This window comes from Acanthopagrus latus, chromosome 8, assembly GCF_904848185.1.
Source record: "Acanthopagrus latus isolate v.2019 chromosome 8, fAcaLat1.1, whole genome shotgun sequence".
NCBI lineage: Eukaryota > Metazoa > Chordata > Actinopteri > Spariformes > Sparidae > Acanthopagrus > Acanthopagrus latus.
Window position 1 is genome coordinate 24,851,327 of NC_051046.1, and position 26,089 is coordinate 24,877,415.

At 40.4% G+C, this 26,089-nt stretch overlaps 3 protein-coding genes across 11 annotated transcripts in view; 1 reads left to right on the plus strand and 2 right to left on the minus strand.

Moving 5' to 3' along the window:
* Nucleotides 1-16,075, minus strand: part of nlrc5 (NLR family, CARD domain containing 5) — a 104,475-nt gene extending 88,400 nt beyond the window's left edge. For 3 of the 9 annotated variants that reach the window (XM_037107590.1, XM_037107597.1, XM_037107595.1), the window contains exons 1-2: nt 15,715-16,074; nt 12,607-12,697 (exon numbers count right to left, since the gene is read on the minus strand). In XM_037107590.1, coding sequence (XP_036963485.1) covers nt 12,607-12,697; nt 15,715-15,993 — 370 coding nt within the window. In that variant the 5' untranslated portion in view covers nt 15,994-16,074. Of the gene's footprint in view, nt 1-12,606; nt 12,698-14,660; nt 14,710-14,984; nt 15,450-15,517; nt 15,536-15,714 lie in introns of those variants that run through there. The other 6 variants (XM_037107593.1, XM_037107592.1, XM_037107591.1 and 3 more) reach the window with 5 other exon arrangements.
* Nucleotides 817-12,599, plus strand: LOC119024647 (myosin heavy chain, fast skeletal muscle-like). Its single transcript, XM_037107619.1, has 41 exons — nt 817-984; nt 1,120-1,153; nt 1,449-1,670; nt 1,745-1,888; nt 1,989-2,145; nt 2,239-2,266; nt 2,352-2,460; nt 2,556-2,648; nt 2,732-2,795; nt 2,877-2,975; nt 3,067-3,170; nt 3,291-3,429; nt 3,576-3,694; nt 3,939-4,088; nt 4,188-4,358; nt 4,447-4,747; nt 4,855-4,928; nt 5,032-5,119; nt 5,261-5,378; nt 5,462-5,585; nt 5,773-5,909; nt 5,999-6,254; nt 6,337-6,579; nt 6,663-6,839; nt 6,920-7,065; nt 7,163-7,253; nt 7,353-7,742; nt 7,853-7,979; nt 8,069-8,187; nt 8,267-8,463; nt 8,561-8,744; nt 8,847-9,012; nt 9,135-9,259; nt 9,360-9,668; nt 9,763-9,966; nt 10,085-10,210; nt 10,304-10,474; nt 10,572-10,676; nt 10,793-10,888; nt 11,382-11,513; nt 11,636-12,599. The coding sequence occupies exons 3-41, from the start codon at nt 1,464-1,466 to the stop codon at nt 11,654-11,656; spliced, it is 5,811 nt and encodes a 1,936-aa protein (XP_036963514.1). The 5' UTR covers nt 817-984; nt 1,120-1,153; nt 1,449-1,463; the 3' UTR covers nt 11,657-12,599.
* Nucleotides 16,076-16,368: 293 nt separating the features above from the next.
* Nucleotides 16,369-24,605, minus strand: syt19 (synaptotagmin XIX). The gene is made up of 9 exons (XM_037107609.1): nt 24,250-24,605; nt 22,525-22,759; nt 22,377-22,450; nt 20,931-21,041; nt 19,676-19,861; nt 19,405-19,554; nt 19,185-19,304; nt 17,346-17,457; nt 16,369-17,243 (listed from the first exon to the last, which is right to left on the minus strand). Exons 2-9 carry the CDS (start codon nt 22,724-22,726, stop codon nt 16,936-16,938), a joined length of 1,263 nt encoding a protein of 420 aa, XP_036963504.1. The 5' UTR covers nt 22,727-22,759; nt 24,250-24,605; the 3' UTR covers nt 16,369-16,935.
* Nucleotides 24,606-26,089: the final 1,484 nt, after the last annotated feature.

The following is a 26,089-nucleotide window of genomic DNA, read 5'->3' on the forward strand; positions in this document are numbered from 1 at the left end:
CTTTTCTTATGACAAATCATTAAAAAGTGACCTCTTTAAAAGGCATGACTAGTTTTTTTTTAAAACAGTGTTTTGGCATTTCCCCTTCATTTGATAGTGAATGTAGAGAGAGAGAATTAAAGTGGAGGAGAGATAGGAGATGATGTGCAGCAAAGGACTCAGGCAGGAGTCGAACCCAAGCCACTGCGGTGACGACTCAGCCTAATATGTAGTGCCTGCTCTACCAGGAAAGCTACTGGGACTCATTCTGGCTTTTTTGTGGGTAAAAGGACAAAAATCTAATAAAAAATAAATAATACATAAATATCTATGAATTAAACATGACTGAATGAACATTAAATACAATAAATACGTAGTTGAAGTAATGAGTATATTAACCAAGAACATTTCAAATTCAGCTGTAAGGGGTTGGGGTAACAGACAAAGTGAGGGTCAGTTAAACTGGTGAATTTATTTGTATTCAGCAACAAAGTATAATTTATCAAAGCTGGTAACATTTCAGAGATGTTAATGAAATAATGAATATATAAAATCCTAGATTTTATTCTATGACATTTAAACTAGGTTATATGGTCACAAAGTTATGATAATTGAAAAGTACTATGCACTTTGTACTATTAAAATCAAAATTACAAAACTGAGGATATCATGAGTGAAGTAGACACACTGAGAAATCAAATGAATTTATTTACCTATTCTTGTTTGAGTATTTTGACAGAGTATACCTTAACTAAAATGCATTTATCGTTTGTTGTTTAGTATTGATTACGAGGTTAGTATGGCAACACAAAAATTGGCCAAAGTAACTGAAACATGAAACCTGAAACAACATATGTTTCTACTTTTGCTGTCTGCTATGACCACATTTGGCTTGTATTCCAATTTTAACTCTGCCATGTCAGCAGTCCACTATTCAATATAAGCAGTCCTGGAGGAAAAAGGAGAGTGGGGACAGAAGACCTGTGAGTTCCTGCCTAACGTAAGGTAAAACTTTGGCCAGCTCTGCTTAAGACACTTTCTTTTAAGAAAATTATGTTAATGTAAATTATTGTTGAGTCAATGTGTGTTTTTACATCTCCGTCTTTTTATCTCCATATAATGAAAAACTTTTCTGAACAGAAGAGGTGGATACTGTTGACAGAGAAGGGGTCAGGTAATGGAACATTTTGATTTCAACTGTTCTATATAAGCATCCAAGGCATAAAACTGTATTCATTTAGAGTCCACGGTTATTCATGCAAGGGTTGTGACAAAACTTAACCATATGTCAGTACCCATTCTCTACCAGTAGAGAAAAGACTTTGTATGATCCACCTTTAACAAAACATATACATAATGTAATAGTGCATATGTTTACTATTTGAAAAGATGTCATCTCCAAGTGCTGTTTAATGTCATGAGCTCAAAACATTGGACTAAGATGGCAACTCTATGTAATTGTGTGACAGACATAAGCCGCAACCATGAGTACGGACGCTGAGATGGCCATTTATGGCAAAGCTGCCATCTACCTCCGTAAGCCAGAGAAGGAGAGAATTGAGGCTCAAAACAAACCTTTTGATGCCAAAGCTGCCTGCTATGTTGCTGATGCTAAGGAGCTGTACCTGAAGGGAGCAATCATCAAGAAAGATGGTGGCAAAGTCACCGTCAAAATCCTGGACACTGAGGAGGTTTGTAATGTGAATTCAGTGTCAACTAAGATTAAATACGATCGGTTCTAATTGTTACATATGTCGTGTTCCAGGAGAGGACAGTTAAAGAGGATGACGTCACTCCAATGAACCCTCCCAAGTACGACAAAATTGAGGACATGGCCATGATGACCCATCTCAATGAAGCCTCTGTGCTCTATAACCTCAAAGAGCGTTATGCAGCATGGATGATCTACGTAAGACAATCTGCTTAATGCAAAAAGAGAAGTATTGAAAAAGGCTAAATACTTGAAGTATGACCACAGTTAACTGTTGATTCTCTATGATCACTTTTAGACCTACTCTGGGCTGTTCTGCGCCACTGTGAACCCTTACAAGTGGCTCCCAGTGTACGATTCTGAAGTTGTAAGTGCCTACAGAGGCAAGAAGCGTATGGAGGCTCCACCCCACATCTTCTCCGTCTCTGACAATGCTTATCAGAACATGCTTACAGGTATGTCAATAATATAACAGAGTGGTATTCATCAGTATATGAGGTTTCTGTTGCAGAAAAACCTACTTAAGTCATTTCTTTTTCATTTAACAGATAGGGAGAACCAGTCTGTCTTGATCACGTGAGTTGCACATTTGATGCCTTTGTTAAAGACAAGATAATCAGATATCTTGATCAAATTATAATAAGTCTGTCTCTATACCTAGTGGAGAATCTGGTGCTGGAAAGACTGTGAACACCAAGCGTGTCATCCAGTACTTTGCAACAATCTCAGTTGGTGGAGGTGGAGAGAAAAAGAAGGAATCCAAGATGGGAGTATGTTACTGCATGACAATTACAAATCAGTGTTTCTTGAAAACTGACTATTTTTCCGATCCTTTTCTGATATTGATTCTAAACCTTGATTACAGGGGTCTCTGGAGGATCAGATTATTGCAGCCAATCCTCTGCTGGAGGCCTATGGTAATGCCAAAACTGTGAGGAATGACAACTCTTCTCGTTTTGTAAGTATGGAGGGATTTCTACACATTAAAGAGGTCCTGTTAAACATGTGAAGGGGCTTTAAAGATGTCTTTGTTCCAAATAGGGTAAATTCATCAGGATCCATTTCGGCACAACTGGCAAACTGGCTAGTGCTGATATTGAGACATGTAAGTGACAATTCTCAAGTCACGTACACACGATTAGGAAAGACATTTGGCCAGGCTTAAATTTATGAACATCTTTTATAGATCTGCTGGAGAAGTCTAGAGTGTCATTCCAGCTTCCCGATGAAAGAGGCTACCACATCTTCTACCAGATGATGACCAACCACATACCTGAGCTGATTGGTAAACACATTGAGCTGTTGAAAAGTTAAATTTGCTTACAGTTTTATTTTGCAATAATCTAATGAGTTTGTCAACTCTTTCTGATCTGCAGATCTGGCACTTATCACAACCAACCCCTATGACTTCCCCATGTGCAGCCAGGGTCAGATCACTGTGGCCAGCATTGATGACAAAGTTGAGCTGGAAGCCACAGATGTGAGTGATCACTTTAAAATACTTCAAGAGTTTGTTTATTAACTGCAATATCAAAACTGCGCTTCTCAAAGTATTTTCAAGCGTGATAATGTTTTGTGTGGAAACCTCTTTTGAAAACAGAATGCTATTGACATCCTGGGCTTCACTGCTGAAGAGAAGATGAGCATCTACAAGATGACTGGCGCTGTGCTCCACCATGGAAACATGAAGTTCAAGCAGAAGCAGCGTGAGGAGCAGGCTGAGCCTGATGGTACAGAGGGTGAGTATTAACTAATCAACTCAAAGTGAAAAGCTTAGGAACAACAGCAGAAAAAATCTTAATCAGACTCATTTCTGTTAGATTATAATGGAAAATCACAGCCACATGATAGATGAAATGACAGTAAATCACTGAACTGTTTTCAGATGCTGACAAGGTTGCTTACTTGCTGGGTCTGAACTCTGCTGACATGCTGAAGGCTCTGTGCTATCCCAGAGTAAAGGTCGGAAATGAGTTTGTCACCAAGGGACAGACTGTACCTCAGGTAACTGAGATACACCAGTGTCATGTTTTTGTTTTGCATTTATATTAGTCCACTGTCAGTACGTGGCATTAGAAGCGCTTTGCAAGTTAGCTCTGGTTTTGATTAGCTCCTTGTATGTTAACAAATGGCTCAGAGAAGAATATTAATCTTTTAATTTTTGATTATTTAACCTCATTTACAACTTTAGAGGAAATTCAAAATAACAGTAATCCATCATTGATTCATATTCATTGTTTTTATTCAGGTGAACAACTCGGTGCCTGCTCTGGCCAAGTCTATCTATGAGAGGATGTTCTTGTGGATGGTCATCCGTATCAACCAGATGTTGGACACTAAACAGCCAAGACAGTACTTCATTGGTGTCCTGGATATTGCTGGCTTTGAAATCTTTGATGTAAGCGTAATTTCCAACAATTCAACAGCCAATGATTTTAATGACAAAACCATTCTTATTGCCAGCACGGTATTATGCTGAATCTTTGTACCCTCACAGTTCAACAGCATGGAGCAGCTGTGCATCAACTTCACCAATGAGAAGTTGCAGCAGTTCTTCAACCACCACATGTTTGTCCTGGAGCAAGAGGAGTACAAGAAGGAGGGTATTATCTGGGAGTTCATTGACTTTGGCATGGACTTGGCTGCCTGCATTGAGCTGATTGAAAAGGTAATCATTTAAACATTTTGTGATTGTAATTGTTCTTAATTAGACATAATATATCACTTAATGACATATTTCTTCCCATGTTTTAAAGCCCATGGGTATCTTCTCCATCCTTGAAGAGGAGTGCATGTTCCCCAAGGCCACAGATACATCCTTCAAGAACAAGCTGTATGACCAGCATCTTGGCAAAAACAGAGCTTTTGAGAAGCCAAAGCCAGCCAAGGGCAAGGCTGAAGCCCACTTCTCACTGGTGCACTATGCTGGTACTGTGGACTACAACATCTCTGGCTGGCTGGACAAGAACAAGGACCCACTGAATGAGTCTGTTATTCAGCTGTACCAGAAGTCCCCAGTTAAGCTGCTGGTTCATTTGTATCCACCTGTAGTTGAAGGTATGATCCTATGAACTACACTATACTCAACCATATTTTAAAGGCATGTTTTTTATAGAAAGTTTGTCTTTTTCAAACAAAACATGTAAACATAAAATTGTCAACAGAGGCAAGTGGTGGTGGCAAGAAGGGAGGCAAGAAGAAGGGTGGTTCCATGCAGACTGTGTCTTCACAGTTCAGGGTAAGGTTTTACATTATAAACTTTGGTATAAATTCATATTTGTGTATACCCAACCTTACAATTGTAACATTTCATGACAAGTATTATCATTTTGGATCTACAGGAGAACTTGGGCAAGCTGATGACTAACTTGAGGAGCACCCATCCTCACTTTGTGCGTTGCCTGATTCCCAATGAGTCAAAGACTCCAGGTACACAAACAACAAAATCTCAAAAAATTCTGTGCGAGCTCGTTTTGTATTACTGGTAATGTTTACTTCATGTTGTGCTGCTTTAATGAAGACACTATTGATCCAAAGAACTAATTGAGGGATGTTTTTTTAATCTAAAAGGTCTGATGGAGAACTTCCTGGTCATCCACCAGCTCAGGTGTAATGGTGTGCTGGAGGGTATCAGAATCTGCAGGAAAGGTTTCCCCAGCAGAATCCTCTATGCTGACTTCAAGCAAAGGTATCAATTGATATTCTAATATGATGTAAATACCAACTGCTATTTAGTTTTTTCCACACTACCCATTAACCTCTCATCAAAAGGTACAAGGTGCTGAATGCCAGTGTCATCCCTGAGGGCCAGTTCATTGATAACAAGAAGGCTTCAGAGAAGCTGCTTGGATCAATTGATGTTGATCATGACCAGTACAGATTTGGACACACTAAGGTAACCACCTTGACTGTTTTCTTAAAAATAATTATGATGGGAAATAGCACCATGGGCCAAAGAACAAATAAGGCATCCAATGAAACTGCACTGTTGTTATTAAAATGAGAGATGCAAACCTTTTTCTGCCCTTGGTTCTTATCATTGCTCACCTATTCTGAGGTAAATTCTTGATTTTGTTGTTCAGGTCTTCTTCAAGGCTGGTCTGCTGGGTACCCTCGAGGAGATGAGAGATGACAAGCTGGCATCTTTGGTCGGCATGATTCAGGCAATCTGCCGTGGTTTTCTCATGAGAAAGGAGTTTGTTAAGATGACCGCACAGAGGCATGTTAATACAACTTATTTTGAGTGCACACTGGGGACATGAATAATGAAAATGTATTTTGTCTATAATAGCAGCTTCTTTTCAACAGGGACGCCATCTACACCATCCAGTACAACATCCGCTCATTCATGAATGTGAAACATTGGCCATGGATGAAGGTGTATTACAAGATCAAGCCTCTGCTGAAGAGTGCTGAAACTGAGAAGGAGCTGGCACAGATGAAGGAGAACTATGAGAAGATGCAGACAGACTTGGCTACTGCCCTGGCCAAGAAGAAGGAACTGGAGCAGAAGATGGTGTCCCTGCTGCAAGAGAAGAATGACCTGACCCTGCAAGTGGCATCTGTAAGTACCCATCAACAGATAGTTGTGCTTTTCCATGTTTTCCGTGTTGAGTGCTCACATCTTTTTTCATAATACAAACTAGGAATCAGAGAATCTGTCAGATGCTGAGGAGAGATGTGAGGGTCTTATCAAGAGCAAGATCCAACTGGAGGCCAAACTCAAAGAGACAACTGAGAGACTGGAAGATGAAGAGGAAATCAATGCTGAGCTCACTGCCAAGAAAAGAAAGCTGGAGGATGAATGCTCTGAGCTCAAGAAGGATATTGATGACCTGGAGCTTACCTTGGCCAAAGTGGAGAAGGAGAAACATGCCACTGAGAACAAGGTTGGTAAACATCAAGTCTTTTAGCATATCACAAAATATTTCAGGAGTACCTTGTAATAACAACATATTTCTTGCAAATTTAGGTGAAAAACCTGACTGAGGAGATGGCCTCTCAGGATGAGAGCATTGCCAAGCTGACCAAGGAAAAGAAAGCCCTTCAGGAGGCTCATCAGCAGACTCTTGATGACCTGCAGGCTGAGGAAGACAAAGTCAACACTCTGACCAAGGCCAAGACCAAGCTTGAGCAGCAAGTGGATGATGTAAGTTTACACACTCACTTGGATTGCCAATGCAAGATTTGACTTGACCATGATGATTGAAAACTCATGTTACTGTTTAGCTTGAGGGTTCTCTGGAGCAAGAGAAGAAGCTGCGTATGGACCTTGAGAGAACCAAGAGGAAGCTGGAGGGTGATCTGAAACTGGCCCAGGAATCCATCATGGATCTTGAGAATGACAAGCAGCAGTCTGACGAGAAACTGAAAAAGTAACAAAGCTTTTGAATTTTTTTAACAAATAGCATTTTTTAAAGTAATGGTCAATGATATGAATTCATACTATGTGCTGTATTTATTAATCAACAGGAAGGACTTTGAAGTCAGTCAGCTCCTTAGCAAGATTGAGGACGAGCAGTCAATGGGTGCTCAGCTTCAGAAGAAGATCAAGGAGCTTCAGGTGACACATTTTGTTACATAAAAGAATACAGCATACATTCCCATTTTTTAAAATTAAATCTGAAAGTTTACTAAAAGAAAAAAAACCTACGTTCAATAGGCTCGTATTGAGGAACTGGAGGAAGAGATCGAGGCTGAGCGTGCTGCTCGTGCCAAGGTTGAGAAGCAGAGAGCTGACCTCTCCAGAGAACTTGAGGAGATCAGTGAGAGGCTAGAGGAGGCCGGTGGTGCCACTGCCGCTCAGATTGAGATGAACAAGAAGCGCGAGGCTGAGTTCCAGAAGCTCCGTCGTGACCTTGAGGAGTCCACTCTGCAGCATGAAGCCACTGCTGCTGCTCTGCGCAAGAAGCAGGCTGACAGCGTTGCTGAGCTGGGAGAGCAGATCGACAACCTCCAGCGTGTCAAGCAGAAGCTGGAGAAGGAAAAGAGTGAATACAAGATGGAGATTGATGACCTCTCCAGTAACATGGAGGCTGTTGCTAAAGCAAAGGTACACAATACACTAAATGGCATTCAAAAAGTAGAATCAGTATAATGAATAAGATAAACAATAATATGAATCTTATTGCTGATGTTGAAGATCTCCATTCTCTTTACCAGGGAAACCTTGAAAAGATGTGCCGTACTCTTGAGGACCAACTGAGTGAACTGAAGACCAAGAATGATGAAAATGTCCGTCAAATCAATGACATGGGTGCACAGAAAGCACGTCTCCTGACAGAAAATGGTATTTATAAGTTGTCAGAGAATTATAAGTTGTGTATTACTGAGAAATGTACCACAAACTAAAATGCGTAATGACAACTTTTACACAAGGTGAGTTCAGCCGTCAAATTGAAGAGAAAGAAGCTCTTGTCTCCCAGCTGACCAGAGGCAAACAGGCCTTCACACAGCAGATTGAGGAGCTGAAGAGACAGACTGAAGAGGAGGTTAAGGTAAGAAATCGTCAAGTGTGATAATCTTCATGTGTGTTATTTGGACATTTTGCACACTGAATATTGTGTCTTACAACAGGCCAAGAATGCTCTTGCCCATGGACTGCAATCAGCCCGCCATGACTGTGACCTGCTGAGGGAGCAGTTTGAGGAGGAGCAGGAGGCCAAGGCTGAGCTGCAGCGTGGAATGTCCAAGGCCAACAGTGAGGTAGCTCAGTGGAGAACTAAGTATGAAACTGATGCTATCCAGCGCACTGAGGAGCTTGAGGAAGCCAAGTGAGTAATTATTTCTATTTCATACATGCAAAAACATCTATAAAATAATTTTGTATCAAGTGTTTCATTGAGAGACGTCCATATCTATTTCAAACAGGAAGAAGCTGGCCCAGCGTCTCCAGGAGGCTGAGGAGCAGATTGAGGCAGTGAATTCCAAGTGCGCTTCTCTTGAGAAAACCAAACAGAGGCTTCAGAGTGAGGTGGAGGACCTCATGATTGATGTAGAGAGGGCCAATGGACTGGCTGCTAACCTGGACAAGAAGCAGAGGAACTTTGACAAGGTGGCAACATTTACAGTACTCTGTGTGGCCTAGCCTTAGAAAATAATGAGTGTCTTTATATTGCTGCATGTAAGACTGAACTGTATTGATTGTTCTATTCAGGTGTTGGCAGAGTGGAAACAGAAGTATGAGGAGGGTCAGGCAGAGCTTGAGGGATCTCAGAAAGAGGCTCGCTCTCTTGGCACCGAGCTGTTCAAGATGAAGAACTCTTATGAAGAAGCTCTGGATCAGCTGGAGACCATGAAGCGCGAAAACAAGAACCTGCAGCGTGAGTTCAACCACATTATGTAAATTATAATGCATTCAACAAATGTTTATGTGTTAGAAAGAAGTATTTCTCTTCAACAATTTGAGGCTTAACGATACAAAAAACGTATGATGTCTCTGCAGAGGAGATCTCAGATCTGACCGAACAGATCGGTGAGACTGGTAAGAGCATCCATGAGCTGGAGAAGGCCAAGAAGCAGGTGGAGACAGAGAAGTCTGAGATCCAGACAGCTCTTGAGGAGGCTGAGGTATATTTCTTCTGAGAAGATCTTGTGGAAAAAAAAGTCACAAATGTATTATTAAAGGATTGAGGGCAAAAATTCATGTTTTATTATTTTTCATTATTAGGGAACTCTGGAACATGAAGAGTCCAAGATCCTGCGTGTCCAGCTGGAGCTCAACCAGATTAAAGGTGAGGTGGACAGGAAGCTGGCAGAGAAAGATGAAGAGATGGAGCAGATCAAGAGGAACAGCCAGAGGGTGATTGACTCCATGCAGAGCAACCTGGATTCTGAAGTCAGGAGCAGGAATGATGCCCTGAGAATCAAGAAGAAGATGGAGGGAGACCTGAACGAGATGGAGATTCAGTTGAGCCACGCCAATCGCCAGGCTTCTGAGTCCCAGAAGCAGCTGAGGAATGTGCAGGCACAGCTGAAGGTATTGTAAGACATGCAGTCATTGCATAGACTATGGTCAGTGTAACTACATTTTAGCATCCATGTAAATATATTTGCTGACATTATTTCACCAGGATGCCCAACTGCACCTTGATGACGCTGTCAGAGCTCAGGAAGACGTCAAGGAACAAGCTGCTATGGTGGAGCGCAGAAACGGTCTCATGGTGGCTGAAATTGAGGAACTTAGAGCTGCTCTGGAACAGACGGAGAGAAGCCGCAAAATTGCAGAGCAGGAGCTGGTGGACGCCAGTGAGCGTGTTGGACTTCTCCACTCTCAGGTGAATAAACACATTTCACGTAATTTCTTCAAGTATTCAAAATCTAAATTTGTTTTTAAACTACATGGGAAAAGTAATCATGTGATGACTTAACGTACTTCATATCATTACCTTTTAGAACACAAGCCTTATGAACACTAAGAAGAAGCTTGAGACTGATCTGGTCCAGATCCAGAGTGAAGTGGATGACACTGTTCAGGAAGCAAGGAATGCAGAGGAGAAGGCCAAGAAGGCCATCACTGATGTAGGAATACATTTTATTTCTACTTCTTACATCCAACTGAAATGTGCTTTTATCAATACATTTCTAATTTACATTTTATACTGTCTCCTCTAGGCTGCTATGATGGCTGAGGAGCTGAAGAAGGAGCAGGACACTAGCGCTCACCTGGAGAGGATGAAGAAGAACCTTGAGGTTGCTGTTAAGGATCTGCAGCATCGCCTGGATGAGGCAGAGAACCTGGCAATGAAGGGTGGCAAGAAGCAGCTCCAGAAACTTGAGTCCAGGGTAAGAAACTTCTGTCAAGATTTATACATTACAAATCAAACTAATGTAAGAAAACATGTTTATTCTTAATATTTCATACATGTTTGGTTTTGTGAAGGTGCGTGAGCTGGAGACAGAGGTTGAAGCTGAGCAGAGACGTGGAGCAGATGCTGTTAAGGGTGTTCGCAAATATGAGAGGAGGGTGAAGGAGCTCACCTATCAGGTACGGTCACTTCGGCAGTTCAGCATGTTTAAATCAAGATACTTATCTATATACAATAAAATTATGGTGACACATACATTGACTCTGTGCTTTTCCTTTTCAATTCATTTTCACAGACTGAAGAGGACAAGAAAAATGTTACCAGGCTGCAGGATCTGGTTGACAAGCTGCAACTGAAGGTGAAGGCCTACAAGAGGCAGGCTGAGGAAGCGGTAAGGACAACACACTTATTTTTAACAACTGAGACTTGACACATTGTCATAGTAATTCAACACATCAATTTAAAATACTTGTTATGTAACATTTCAAATTCATACAAAAAACTTTGCTCTTTGAACATATTTATTTAGATAAAATAAAATTAAAGGTCAGGGAAATGAAAGACCATCTCAGTTGCAAAATGTTTGATTTTTGTTTTGCATTACTTAACTGTAATAATAACACATATTTAAGAGTAATTAAAACTGACACTAAAAGTAATAAGATTAAGGAAAACTGATATTTCGGTTGACTAAAAAGACACTATAATATACTATTAAATATAATTCAATTATGATTGGAAAAATAGACAAATATCAATCATAATAACTTCAGCAAGCAATTCATTAAAATTGTGTGATTTTGTTATTAATGGCAGTCATGATCACAAAGTACATCTCATATACTTTAAAACACATACCTTTAAACTTTAAAACTGTATCACAGGAGGAGCAGGCCAACGTTCATCTGTCCAAGTGCAGAAAGATCCAGAACGAACTGGAGGAGGCTGAGGAACGCGCTGACATTGCAGAGTCCCAGGTCAACAAAATGAGGGCAAAGTCCCGTGATTCCGGCAAGGTAAATATACAATTTTGTGTTATAAAAAACAAACCAAATGTATGTTCAAATGTTGAATGTCGACTGGTTGCCGTGGGAAGTTGATAGAAATTAAACCAATAACTCACTGTTGTGTGTTTCAGGGAAAAGAGGCAGCAGAGTAACGCACTGGCTGCGCAGGGGTTTTATACTCATATAATATGATGTGAAATACGCTGTAAAAATAAATGTTTACTTCTCACTCTTAAATTGCTGTCTGCCTGCTCTCTTTCATCTTATTGTGTCCCCAAGACCTGAAAAACTGGATGGATGAGTGGTTAATCTGAATTTTTACATCTGAGCATTTGTTTTTAACGTTTGATCTGTAACTCACTTCCAGCTAGAGCTATGCTTCTGTTCTGGTTTTAGAATGATCCTGTTGTTTAATATTTCAAATCATGGGAGATAGCTCCTTGTAAGCATGTGGAAAAGCCAAGCTTGGCCTAGCCTTTACAGTAAACTGCCTCAAACTGCCAGCACACACCAGTACATAAAGTTATTTATTAACTGCCCTACATGTGTGAAAAATGTAGGTGGCCTCACTGTAGATTTTGCCATACTGAATCATGGCAAATTCTACAATTATTAATCAATGATTTATTGTCATGTGATGTGGAGGCTTAAAGAGTCAGACTGTCCACACTAAATTAGCTGAATCTTCACTAAAAAAATCCTGGTCAATATATGCCTGTGGATCAATTGTGTCTAACTTGCTGGCAAATAAAAATCTTCTGAACTCGTGCTTGCTACTGATTCTTTTCACAGTTGCTAGCTAGCTAATTAGCAGTGGCATATTAATTTCAACCAAGGTTACCTAATCACATATTGTATTAGTGTTGATGTATCACCATCTCCAAATAGGCACCTATTCATTCCAAGAACTGTTCACCTGAAAAAATTGCCAGAGACCTTTTTTCTGAGCTCCTGGGTTTACTTCCTGGTTATACAGCCCAGTGAATATGCAAAGGAGAGTCTCTCTGGCCCCATCCGAGACTTCCAACTCTGTTGCTTTTTTATTTTTGTTGCTGCCATCAGGATGGCATGATTGCAAACAAGCTGAACACTCAACACATACCTGCAGCGTCTGATGCACTGTGAAACAGCCCGCCCCACAGTTTTCTATGTAAAACTGCCAGCATCTTGTCCTCTTTCCAGGGTTGCCAGGTCTGTGTGACAAAATCAAATCAAAATAAAACACTAATAAAACAGTTTTTGTAGTCCAGTAGCATTGCTATTATTGCCAAATATATTGTGATATCAACAAAGTAATACCGTAAGTGTGCTAGCACAAAGTGGTTTTGCCTAGACAGTTCTTTCACATAGGTACTTAATTAGAGTGCTGCAGGCATGGGTCCTAAACAGCTGGACCTTCACACATTTCTGAATTACCTGCAATAAGGTCTGAGGAGAGCACAAGCTTAAGGAGGTCAGGGAATGGGGAATGGCACTGTAAGTGGCTAATGTGTGTAGGGTGAGGGTCCTAACGTTGATCCGAACGCCAAGGGAGAAGATTTCACTTTCAGCGAACAAGGTCAAAACTGTGATGGACATTTTGTACTTCACGAAGAGAGATGTGAGCTGAAGTCTTACACAGGAATGTTCAATGTAATTGTTTAACGTGACCTGTAACCTGTGATCTGTGGCCTCGTTTTAGGTTGTTTTATGATCCACGTAAGGTATTGAATAATCACTGAAGGCTATCACTTCCTTCTCTGGGAACTATTTTCTTAAGTGCAGGAGGGAATACATTTTTAATCATCAGCGTGAAAACACACCCACAGAGACGGTTAAATACCACGCTTTTCATCTAAGATATTGAGTCTTCACTTTGTAACAGACCTGCGTGTTGCTCTGTGAATGCTCCGCTTGTACAAGATTAAAAACCTTGTTTGAACTTTGAGCTGATGCCGATCTCCTGAGTCCAGGTCTGAAGACACAAGTGTGGTGAAAAGGGGCAGAAAATACTGTTTTCGTGAAGAATGGCCGCGTGAATCTGAATGAATTCCTTGAGCTACAAATTTTGCAGTCGATACTTGCAACATACGGGGAACACAAAAGCCGTCATCTGTACTCCAATGAAAATGCAACTCCACTGTCAGTTGCATTTAGAAGGCAATAGGCTGTTCATCAGTGCGCTGAGAGGCCAAATTAATATTTAACTTTAAGGCCTTTTTCATTGCCAAGGAAGAACTACACTTTACCCAATGTAAAGGCCAAATCACCTACAAAAAAAGAACGGTGTGAAACTGAACTCAACACATAATAATTTCTTAATTATATAATATATTAAATAAATATATCATATATTATATAATATAGCAGTGAGCCCTGATAGCAGTGAGCTTGTTTCCTCTGCTGCATTTTCCGATTCTAAAATCATTATGCATGTTTTATTTGTGAAGATTGTCTTGCTGAACAAAACACAAGTGTCATAGATGTTTGCTGGCCTCAGAGCTTCAATATTGCCATCCAAAACCCAATGGAAAAATCCTATGTGCAAAATATGGATGTATTTAAGCCTTTCTATGGCCTAAAATTGAGACTGTAAAATTTTAGACCACCTTAACTCTCCTCCAGGTTATGTCGCATTTGGAGATCGATACTTCTGGGCTGCCATGACGGCTGGGAGCGGAACAAACCATTGCTAAGCTGAGTTGTCAGAACAACTTTCTTTTAAGTAAACTCTGTACACAACAAACAATGTTCTCAATGCTCGTGTTCATGTGTAGAGACTCTGGTGATACTACGAGCAAAGTTTCATGTTGTGTTTTAAAAATAGCGATTTTGATGCTATCATAAAAGTGCCACTTGCACTGAGAAAATGAGCTTGACCCAAAAACGAAAATACGGTAAATCTTAAATGTGCCTCTTTCGTCATAATGTTTTTGCTTTTACACAGAGGTTTGACTCATATACATTCACAAACAAAGCCTAGGTTGCATTTTGGCGAGAGTTTCACTTAAGACCCCGCGGAGACCCTGCATTAACTTTTTATCCAGGAGACTAGGGCTTCTTCCCGGTTGGCCTACAGAAAAAAGTCCTCACCCCGGCAGCTGTCTAGGACCTTGTGCAATTCAAAAAGCTACACAGTATTCTCATACATAAAATATAACTGACACACAAACCAACCTGTCGCTTTGTCTTCAAGGTTTCGTGTCTCTTTTCCCCTCCTTTGTGGCTGCAACATGAATGTAAAGTTATGGTTTTTACTTGAGATCCATTTACCATAGGTAACTTTAGCTTAGTTAAACACCTCATGGTGTTGCTTCATTATATCCCAATAATATTATACAATGGTAAAAAGGTTTAAGTAGGCCAGGCATTATGAGCCTTTATTCAACAGATACACCTTACTCTGTCAGATCACAACAGGCTAATTTTAGCTGTTCATAATTCATATATGTGTAAATCAGCTACGTCTTTAATGAATTAGCTTAATTAATTAGAGTTTACCTGTTTTTATATGAAGGAAGCTGGCGGCCATGCAGTAAAAAAGAAGGAAAGAAAAAAGGCTTTGAAAGTGAGCTATCTTCCCACAGTTTCCAATGACTTCGGTTTCCACTGTCAGCCACAGGTTCTGTCCACTCAGAAATAAAGCTTTCTCTTTCCCTTCCTGCTGTACCTCCGGTCGCGTTTCTGAAAGGAAATTGCTAGCCAGCTAGCTGCTACCTTAACTGCTTTGCTAACTAGCAGAGCTCAGCCGAGGGGCGGCCGGAGAACAAAAGGCAGCAGACCGGGAACACTTCAGAAGAAACCCGCGAATGACGGTGTCTGTCAGCAGTCGAGCAATGCCTCTATCTAATCACATTCCCCTCACAGACGGTCGGATAGCTTCCACAGCTAAGCATAAATTAAAGTGTCCCTGAACTTTACTTGCTATATTTTCTTTCTGTTCGCAGGAAAACATCGTTTATAATCACTATTCCTCATTAGTGGGATTTTATGTTAAGTTTCCATATCCAGTCTTACTAGAGGTTTGTAAATACCATGCTACTATGTGACCTTGTGAGAGTCCATCACTTTCACTTCATCCATGACAGGAGGCCAGCTGCATGAACTTGGTTAAAGGCTCTTGGCTGTATCGTCTTAAGTTGTATTTCCATGAGTATTGGCTCTGAGCTCACTTTCACATTATTTCTACTTATTGATATAGTGCTCTTTCTGGTGGCACAATCTATCTTACCTGTTCATCTTGAACTGGAGACATGCCTCCGCCAATCATGTCGTCCCCGCAGACCGTAACATCACGTGAATACACAGCGACTCCCTCCAGTCCCACCAAAGGCTCATTCATTTTGTGTTGGCAACAGGTCTGCAGTTGTTTTTGCCCCTGAAAGCAGCTGCTTGAAGCAATACATCCCAGAAAGTGAGTTGAAGGCGTCTGGAGGCCGAAGTCTTCATGCACAGATATGAGAAGCACCCCCGCTTCAGATGCCTGAAATCTGAAAGGGGGGGTGATCATTATAATTTCCAGCCCTACTTCAGTTACTCACTGCTCACACATGGTACGCAAACGTAGACTGGAATTGAGCACTGTACTGAAGTTCTTATCTGCATTTACAAAAAAACATAAACTGTTAAACCAGCAGAGGGCAGCACCTGTCACAAAACCAACCGCAGGAAATCAACCTGTAAGTATGTGAAGAGTGAGCAGGGCATTCCTGAAAATGAGAGCTTTCAAGCTAATACCCTGAGTAAATATGGGGTTAAAGAAACAGTAGCAGTAAGGTTACTTAACCTTGATCAAGACATTTTAATGGCCAAGCCTGTATCACTGCACTTTAATAACAACTACACTGTTAAAGGTCCGATAGGTAAGAACTCTTAACTCGCCATTTCATGATTCTTTGGGATGGCAGTCGACCTGTCCTACTGTCCCAAAGTGTCAGTATGTAACAGGTTGTGACTGAGATTCAGAAATCAACTTCGACTGTGTAAATTAGCTTTTTGTTTCTTTTACCTATAAGGCATTAGGGAACACTCTCATTCACATCGAACTGGACATAATGGACATTTAGTGCAAGCACAAGAGCATAAAGGTAAATGTAACATTGATAAAAACAACACAGTCATTGACTGAGTGAGTACAGTAAGTGCAAGACGAGAGGCATCCTATCAGAAATAAGGGATGTAAATATGTCAGATCTTTATAGAGCTCTTTCAATTTAATGCAGTTTCAAAAAAAAAAAAAAGATGTCAATGAGCAAGAAGATTGAGCAACCTAATGGTTCAGTTGGGCTGTCACTCATATCACTGTCACCATCCTGACTTGAAGAAGTCCACGTTTGGCCTTCACTTTATGAAGCACAGGTCCCTATAGAGCCCGATACACAAGCACCACAGCATTTAGTTCAACACCGGTGGGCTCCAACATCCAGAAAGTGCAAAAGGTTTATTCAGTCACTCAGATCAGAAGGCCATGCCACTTTGCGACTGGCTGGCGGACTGAGTGCATCATCAGGCTCCAGTGCTCATCTTCTGAGCTCTTCTCCTTCCCCACAGTCAACTGACCAATCAAATGATTGTTTGACATCCTCGTCATCTGCATCTCATACACTGAAACTACAATTTTACACTGCTGCAGAGGAAAGTCTGGCAGCGAGAACATGAGGACTTCGTTGAAGACAGTCACCAGGCGGCGGGCCACGGCAGAGGTTTTTTGGTGCCTCAACTTGGAATGGTTGCACTGCACACTGATCCTGGCGTACAGGGCTGTAAAACAGAGGGATGTCAAATTAGTTACAGTTACTGCAGTATGTGTGTGTGTGTGTGTGTGTGTGTGCCTTTATTTTTATAATGCTTTTCAACATTTACCTGTGTCTGAGGATATTTCAGCGAGGACCATTCTGACCTTGAGCAGTCCAACCTCAAGCCTCTGAGCAGTGGGAAGAACCTTTAAAGACAGAAGCGTCTCTCCTCCAAGAACCTGTCCGGAAAGTGGGAGGATAAGCACTTCAGGTCAGTGTATGTTACGATATATAAAAATATGATAACAGTAATTGTAGGCACTCAAAGAACAGTCATCTACAGGGATAAAATACATGAGCAAAAAGTAGAATGTGAAATATGATCTATTGTGTCTTTTTTGAGGGGAGGTAGCAGAACTTACAAAAAAATGATAATAATTGTGATTTCCTTACACCCATATTTATTATTTGTAAATAAAAAATCATTGTTGTTAATTTTGTACAATATCATGTTTATGTGTATATACAAGTCTATTCTTTTCTATGTCTTACCTTTTTAATTATTTTGTTTATTTTTTGCCATTGTCATGTTTTGTTTTTTTTATTTTTTATTTTGTCCTCTGGCTGCTGTGGCAAATAAATTTCCCCATTTCTGGGCCAATAAAGGAATACTGATTCTAATGGTTGCATTTGGTTAAGTAGGCTGGACAGATAATAACTTTCCCATGTGTAGTCTTTCAACTCCCATGACCAACATTTTTAAACAAGTAGAGTTTCTGCTTTCAAAACTCAGAAAATTACCACATCTCCACCCTCTTGTGCATGCAAGTTTTTGGTGCGGCTTACAATTTCATTTCAATTCAATTCAGTAGGCTTTATTGGCATGACATTTTACATGTGTTGCCAAAGCACAATCACAACAATATGTAACAATAATACTATTCAACAGAACAAAATCAATAACTAAATTTAGACAAAAGAGATAAAACAATATATGTACATGTAATATATATACATCTCTCTCTCTCTCTCTCTCTCTCTCTCTCTCTCTCTCTCTCTCTATCTATCTATCTATCTATCTATCTATCTATCTATCTATCTATCTATCTATCTATCTATCTATCTACATATATATATATATATATATATATATATATATAGAGAGAGAGAGAGAGAGAGAGAGAGAGAGAGAGAGAGAGAGAGAGAGAGAGAGAGCCTAAATAAATAGAAATGTATGGGTAACATAAGCAATTAAGCTAGCATCAAGCTAGCATTAGCACACAAAAACAATGGGAGTATAAAATGAAGAGATCTAGATAAATATAGATAAGTAATTAACTAAAATGATAATAAATAAATAAAACAATAAAATTGAATAAAAAATAAAAGGAGATGGATGGCGGTAGAATATTCTAAGTACGAGTATATTTATAAATGTCTATCTGACTGTATATCTATGTCCTACTGGTCCCTCATCACAGTGAAAACACAGCCTGTCCTCTCTGGGCAGCAGGTCTGATGGTGTCTGCCCTTCTCTACTGCCAGACTGTGGCCACTCAGTCTGTACATTGTCAGTGTCTTTCTCAGGTTCTTATCAGTTACTGTAGTTGGGTATTCTGCCACAGTATACTGTCTGTTTAGGGTCAAATATGTTTCCAGTTTGTGGTTTGAGCGTGTAATATCATTCCAATAAGTTATGTATTTTTCTTTTTCTTTAGTTATAATTTGGTTAGGTCTAATCATCTGAGTAACAGTGTAGGCTTACTTACTCTAAGTTTGCATGAGGTCTGTAAACTAAAAGACATTGAAGCATAAAAGCTTTTTTTCATTGTAATCATGTACACACACTCTACATTAATCGTCAATGTGTGTGCAGAAGAATGGCATCCTTTAAATAACCTGAACTAAAAGATGACAAAACAGTCCTATTTGATTGTGTGTCTTCATCAGTGACACCCTACTGTACCTTCTGTGGTATCTGTAAATCTTCTTGCAGCTCCAGAGGGTAGGACATGTTGAGCTTCCCAAGAGGAACCCTAACCTCTCCTAATACTGTGTGTCTGGAGAATTTATCAAAGTCCCTCACCTGAGAAGCACACAGAGACATGACAAACACACAGTTGTTTTCATAGCTTGACTCAATCAAGAGAAAATGAGAGTGAGGGATGGTCTGTGCACTGCAGAACCTCCATCCTGAGTCTGAGGCGATCAAAGTCCCTGTGCTCGTGCAGAACACAGCTGAACTGGTCTCCAAATAAAGGGTTGTAGCTGCCTTTTACGATGCGAGTGCGCCATTCCTGCAGCACAGCCCACAGGATTGGGGCTGACCCTTCACCCTGAGAGGGTCACAACAGTAAGAAGCATGAAAGGAGCAAAGAAAAGCTGTGTATCAATTTCCACAAATGCTGTAGATTCTGGTACGCACTGTGATGTGGTAGCTAATAAAGACAAAATTACCTCCTCATCCGTAGAGCCCCCCAGTTCTACTCCTTCTGAACCTGCCCACATGAGACTAAGCTTTACAAATGGCTGGAGACTGTGCTTCTGGCTGTGATCACGAAGCCCCTCCACTTGCAACACGGTGACCACCAGCTGGGACTGCAGCTGGTCATAATAGATGGAGAAACGGAGCGATCCATCGACCTGGTATAAGAGGTTGTGTTAGTAAAGACAACAAGCACCAGGTGAAGCAGTCGATATAGCTTCTAAATTATGAAATGTACTGTGTATTTTCTTGAAGTCATTCATCTTTGTTAACCTTAATAAGAATGTATCAAAGAGAGATTTAGACACATCTAAAATGTGAAAACTTAGGTCTGGATGATCTTAAATAAGAAGCCTACATACCACAAATACTTGAGGTCTAAAGATGATAAATTCCAGACTTCAGTGATCATGTGGTGTTTCCTCAAGCCCCATCTCCAAGACAAAAATGTTTAATACCTTCCCTGAGGAGATCATGTTTTCACCTGGGCCTGTTCGCTGGTTGGTTGGTTTGTTTGTCAGCAGGATTATAAAAAAAAAGTACTGACCACTAACTTTTTTTTCTTTAAAAAATCTGGGACAGCTTTGAGTGAGTACAAAAGGGAACTGTTGTGCCCTAACAGAGGTATGCACTCTCACGTATTCTCGTTTGTCCAGTTATATACCTGCAAGAGTAATCACATTCCAATCGCCCTAAACTGTAGGCCTACTTTGCAAATGTCAGGATGCTTGAAAGCTAAGATGGTGACCTTAGGAAATATTACCTGCGAAAAAGCTTAAATCACAACCATGCCTCCGGACAACCTTGGGAGCACAGCACAACAATCTTAAAAACCTTCAGTGAATATCTTAACACATTCCTTGTTCTCTGCTCCTGCAAAACATTCCCACCAGGCTCTCCCTCTCTTGTGGACATTTTGCAGTGACCCTAGAGCATCCATATTAGAACAATGCACCAAGAGCGCCCTCTCATGGACAAAATACAGTAAAAACCGTTAACATCACATTATAACAATTGAACCACGAACACGATAAACCTCATAGAAACTGCACTGTTGCAGTGTTGTTAATAGAATAACACATCTACACCAATGATGTGTGACCTTTCTGGTCAGTGTGCTATTTGACAGATCTTCCTGTTACAGTAAATCTCAAACCAAACCAACAACAAATAACCTGGAACCAACAGAATTATACACTCATGTCTGCCACTGTTCTCAGTTCTCACCCTGTTCTGCTCCTCCATGTGTCTGTCTGCCTGGCTGGATCCTGTGGGGGAACACGAGGTCTGAGACAGACAGCGACTCAGCCGGCCGACCTCCGTGCCGACTTCCTCCACCTGGAGCAGGAAGACATACAGTACACACCATTTCTGTCACTGGTGTTTTTAGGGAACAGCATCTCCAGCATTTGTTTGACTTGTCACAAGAGCCAGCTCTCCTTATTTAAACAAGGGTTCTTTATGTAAATAGACAATGTTATCTGTATGGAGCATCTCAATAGACTACAGTCTGGACAAAAAAATAGGAACACCCAACAATACAAGGTAATTTTAAATCGACACAAACTTATAAAGCACAGATATTTAAGATATTAGTGATACAATTACTAATTCATAGTAAAAATGTGTAATTGTCACCCATGACAATTGAAAATATTTGGGACACTTATAATGTCGACATCCACACTGTCTCACAGAGGTGTTGATGGTGATTTAAATGGCTTTGTTGACAGGATAGCTTGAGAAATTACAGGAACTGGGATGACGTGCAGGAAATGGCCTCCGGTCGGGCTCAAACCCTGGGCCACTGCAGCGAGGACATGGGTTGCATGCTCTACTGCACCAACTGAGATACTAGGACGCCCAATGGGGGTTTATAAGGCTGTAATCTGTGGCTAATTTTATGTTCGCAGGTGTTCCTATTATTTTGTCCACCCTTGGATGTAGCTTTATCCTCATTTTAAAATCCTGATGGCAGTACAGTGCATGTCCCAACGAGCAGGTCTTATACTGACACAAAAGCCACATGGTGGGAAAGAAGCAGACTATCCAAATAAAATGGGACCGAGTTCCTACGCTGAACACATGTAGGAGAGGATGAGACCAACATGGATACCTTACCCAACCTGTCTGAAGTCCTGTTCTGTTTATTTCAGACATTAAAATCCATTTTGAAAAAATCTGATCCAAGGTGGTTGAATCGACAGATTGCACTCAGATTCCCAGATTCTGTGTTTTTCGTTTGCAAGTATCATACCTGAATAATATTATGCTTCTCTCTCAGTTCTGTACTATTGATCTTCACTACCAAACATCCAGGTTTTTGCTTTTCAAATCATCCATAGTTCTTTATCAAAGCATTCTCCTGTGACACCTCCACTGCTCATAACCAACTTGCTGTCTTAAACTTTCTAAAGTACAAATAGTTTCCTGACCGCTTTCAAATTCAGAACTCATATGAACAACTTATATTTAATATGTTTATTTATTAAAGTTAGTTTTCATAAAACAGATTCATGTCACTGAGATACAGCAGCCAACAGTAGATCTGCATCAGTTTTTACAAAGCCAGACACATCCTAACTGAACCTCAAGCGTTTATAGATTAGTTGAGAAATCTGGTCATGGTGAGATAAAATACTTTATATCCACACCCCTCAAATGTCCTCTTACCCTTGTACTTGGAGCTCCAGAGTGGTTTCCTGCTCGTCTTGACTTTTCCTCTGTGTAGAGCAGATCACTGTTCACTGCAGTAGAAATCAGACACAAGTTTACATTTGATATTTACCCCTTTTTTCTTTTTAATCTAATCTCTGCTCACCCGCATCTTGCCGCATGTATGCGCTGGGTGACTGCGTGCAGCATCTGAAGATCTGCCATGCAAGGATAACCAGCGCCACCAGAAGCAAAGTGACCGAGATGCCCAGGATACAGTACTTGACCGTATCTGAGAACGGCATCCTCATGTCTCCAGCGGTCGACAGGTGTCCCACAGGGGCCGGAAAGTCTATCAACACCACCATCTCTGTCCACCTCCATGTGGGCTATACAAACCACTGCAAGACAGAAGGACAGATCACGTGAGGGGACTGCACTGTTGGTTATAGAACTCTGGGGCCACATAATAAACCCTTAGGCAGCCATCTTGGAGTCTTAGCTCCCGCAACAACTGGAGTTTCAACAGAGGAGCTTGTAAGATTAAGTCAGTACTTGGCTATATTCATGTTGACCAACCAGCTGCACAGGTAGATTTCAGGTAGAAACATCACAGTTCTCTTCTCATGGACCTGAGAATCTTTAGGACTGAAACAGTAAGGGAGAAAATGAGGTAAATGAGTTACTGTTGACCAGTCAGTGCTGTTGTCAGTGTTGTCATCACTTTAGCTTTCCTCCTGTCTGTTTTGGAGTTAGCAATCCCTGGCCTCCCCTACATGTCATCACCATCTCTGTTTTTTTGAAGCAGCTCTCTTTGCCTCTTTCTTTTTTTTATGTCTTCTTTTGTTATCTCTTGTCCTGTTGGCAGACAAAACTGCCTCTTTCTGGAGTTCTTTGTCCTTATTGGATAAAGTGGTCAGGGATACCAGAAAATGTATTTTCTCTTTCACTGCAAGAGAATGTGGGGGAGAGACACGGGCTATTTCAAACTTCTTTTAATAATAAAAAAAAATGTTTATCACTTACAGCTGAATTTGAACTTCCTGTTTAGAATTATTGGATGAAACAAAAATATTAAAAACTAATAATAATCAAACAAAGTTTATATATATATATATATATATATATATATATATATATATATATATATATATATATATATATATATATATAGAGAGAGAGAGAGAGAGAGAGAGAGAGAGAGAGAGAGAGATAGAGTGTTTGGCTTCCTGGTATTGTTAATGCTGGCTCTCAGAGACACACTGTCATGGCTTATTGGGACACTTGAAGAAAACGGAGGCCATTGTTATGAGTTCTTACTATGATTGTGAAAAGTAGATCGACTTGTATAAATGTGTTGTTGGGAAATTGTCTGCTCACAACCTTCTTACATTTTCAAAAATATATTTAGTTCTTTTTGACAAGCAACAAAGCAAAAATTCAGTTGTCCCCCTTACCATATTGCATACCTGTGTCCTGGACTAAGAGCACATTCGTGCACACCCACATAAAATGTATGAGTCAAGCACAATCATGTCAAACTGCCTTTATGTTTGCTCAATTCTGGAACATACTTAAACAGACAGGCTGTTTAAGTAAACCCCCTGGGACTTTGGCATGGTCAGAGAGACATGATTATCACCTATCAGAGACAGCTTAGTCAAATATTACTTGTCCTGCTCACACTTCATGCAAAACAAGATGAACATTATAAGTAAACTACAAAGATGTTACTTGTATATATGTACAATGTTCCACAAATCAGCCCTATGTGATTGGTGAATGGTAAAGACACAATTCTATCTCAAAAGTGTGCAGCACCTATGTCACCACTCTCCACTTCAATCATGAGCCAGTACGTAACAGCATGAGGATCCATGCACAAGCTTACCTGTAGTAATTGATGAAAAGTGAGCTCATCTTCTTCTCAAGAAACGGAAGCATCTTCTTGTACTAGAAATCCATGCTGAGCTCTTCCAAATTTCAATTCAACGAAAAAACCTGACAGCAAGAGGAATTCAAAGCAGCACCTTATCATATAACTGTCCCTGCTGTTTTTGGCACTATGGGCACACCTCCTCTCCTCCAACTCCTCTTTCCACACACACACCCAGCACCTGACTTTCAGCTCTTGGCAAACTGGTTTGATTACATTTAAATGACATTTCACGGTGCTTAACGTGACCTGGTCCGCTGCACTCTTTCCGCTTAGAGTTTCCTCTGCAGGCCTGCTTGTCAAGGGCTCAGGTCAGGGAGCACCTGCAAACAAAATATGGATTTTAAAACAATCAATTTGCCCCTGATACAAGGTAGCACAAGAGCTGCTGCTGAATTCCAAGCTGGTATACTTTTCTATTATGTACCAGTATATCTATTTATTATTTATTTAATGGATTTTTCTCTAAGTTACATGTTGAACTTCAGTTCTGCTCTGTTCAGTGGCAGCTCTGCTTTATCATGCAACTGCATCCAAACCAGCTGCAGTCGCAGGTGCTGTAAACTGATGATGATAAGAACCACTCAACTCGCTCACAATTGTAACAGCTGAGACAGGCTCATTGTCCTGACACTTTTCATTGTCAACATTATCTTTTTTTCTTGTCACTTATCATTTTCCACGACTGCCTGCTGAAAGAGAGAAACACAGTGGGGAAGATGAAATGTGTCTAAAAAAGGGCCTTCTTCAACACTAGAAGACAAGTCAATTCACCATGCAGGAAGACAACATTGTGAGGTTAATCTAGTTTGGCTTATCAGATCTTGCAATTCCAAGAATGAGGAAGAAAAACATTTCCACTAAACTTCCTTGTCAACAAAACCAAGGAGCTGATTTCATAAAAAAGAAGACAAAGACAGACACCGCTCTCGAGTTTTAGGCTCCTAGGAATGGATATCACTTTAAAAAAAAAAAAAAACAACACAGAAAAGACTTCATAAGGAAACTTAAGCAGCAAACATCCCAAACTGGCATGGTTCATGCAAGGCCCAGGACTAGACTCTCTAAAGCAGGTGATTAAAACCACCCATCGTGGGTACCCATCTACAGAGCATCAGTGACATGAGTGAGGTGATACATCTGCACGAGCCCAAAAGAAAACACCTACACCCAGACACAGAAGTACCTGCTGCCATACCACCAGACTATGGAGCAGCTTCTTTCTTCAGTCTGTGAGACTCTGTGAACTCATCCTCAACAATCCACCATAACAAAATAGTTTTTGTGTGTAGTGTAGTGTAAAGGCACTACAACCTGCATTGGTGTACAATATAAAGACAAATAAATAAACCTTGTTTGACCAGGAAGAATATACTTCACAGATTCCCACTAGAAGATAATTATTGTATTCTGCACTTCATACAGTTAAACTGGTTTATAAATGATCCAAAGACACTTTGTCAAGTTGTTATATTCTGTGTGTTGATATATTTCATCTCTGCCCATTGTAAAATGTACCAGATATATTGAAAGGATTCATTTAATCAGTCAATAAGCATGTCCGTTGAGTCTCCAGCATTTAGCAAGTGCAATTACTCCACCTAGTGGGCAAGAGGTGTCCTACCCACACAGCTATATCTACTGTATGTCAGTGAGTCAGTCAGCCCAATGTTTCACTTAAGTCCCATTCTGTGAATAGTCTGCTAGTGAAACATTGCACTGTGCTCTGACCATGCTCTGAATGACCTAGCTACAGCTGTACAGTATAAAGTATTGAAAGCAACAACATGGTTGA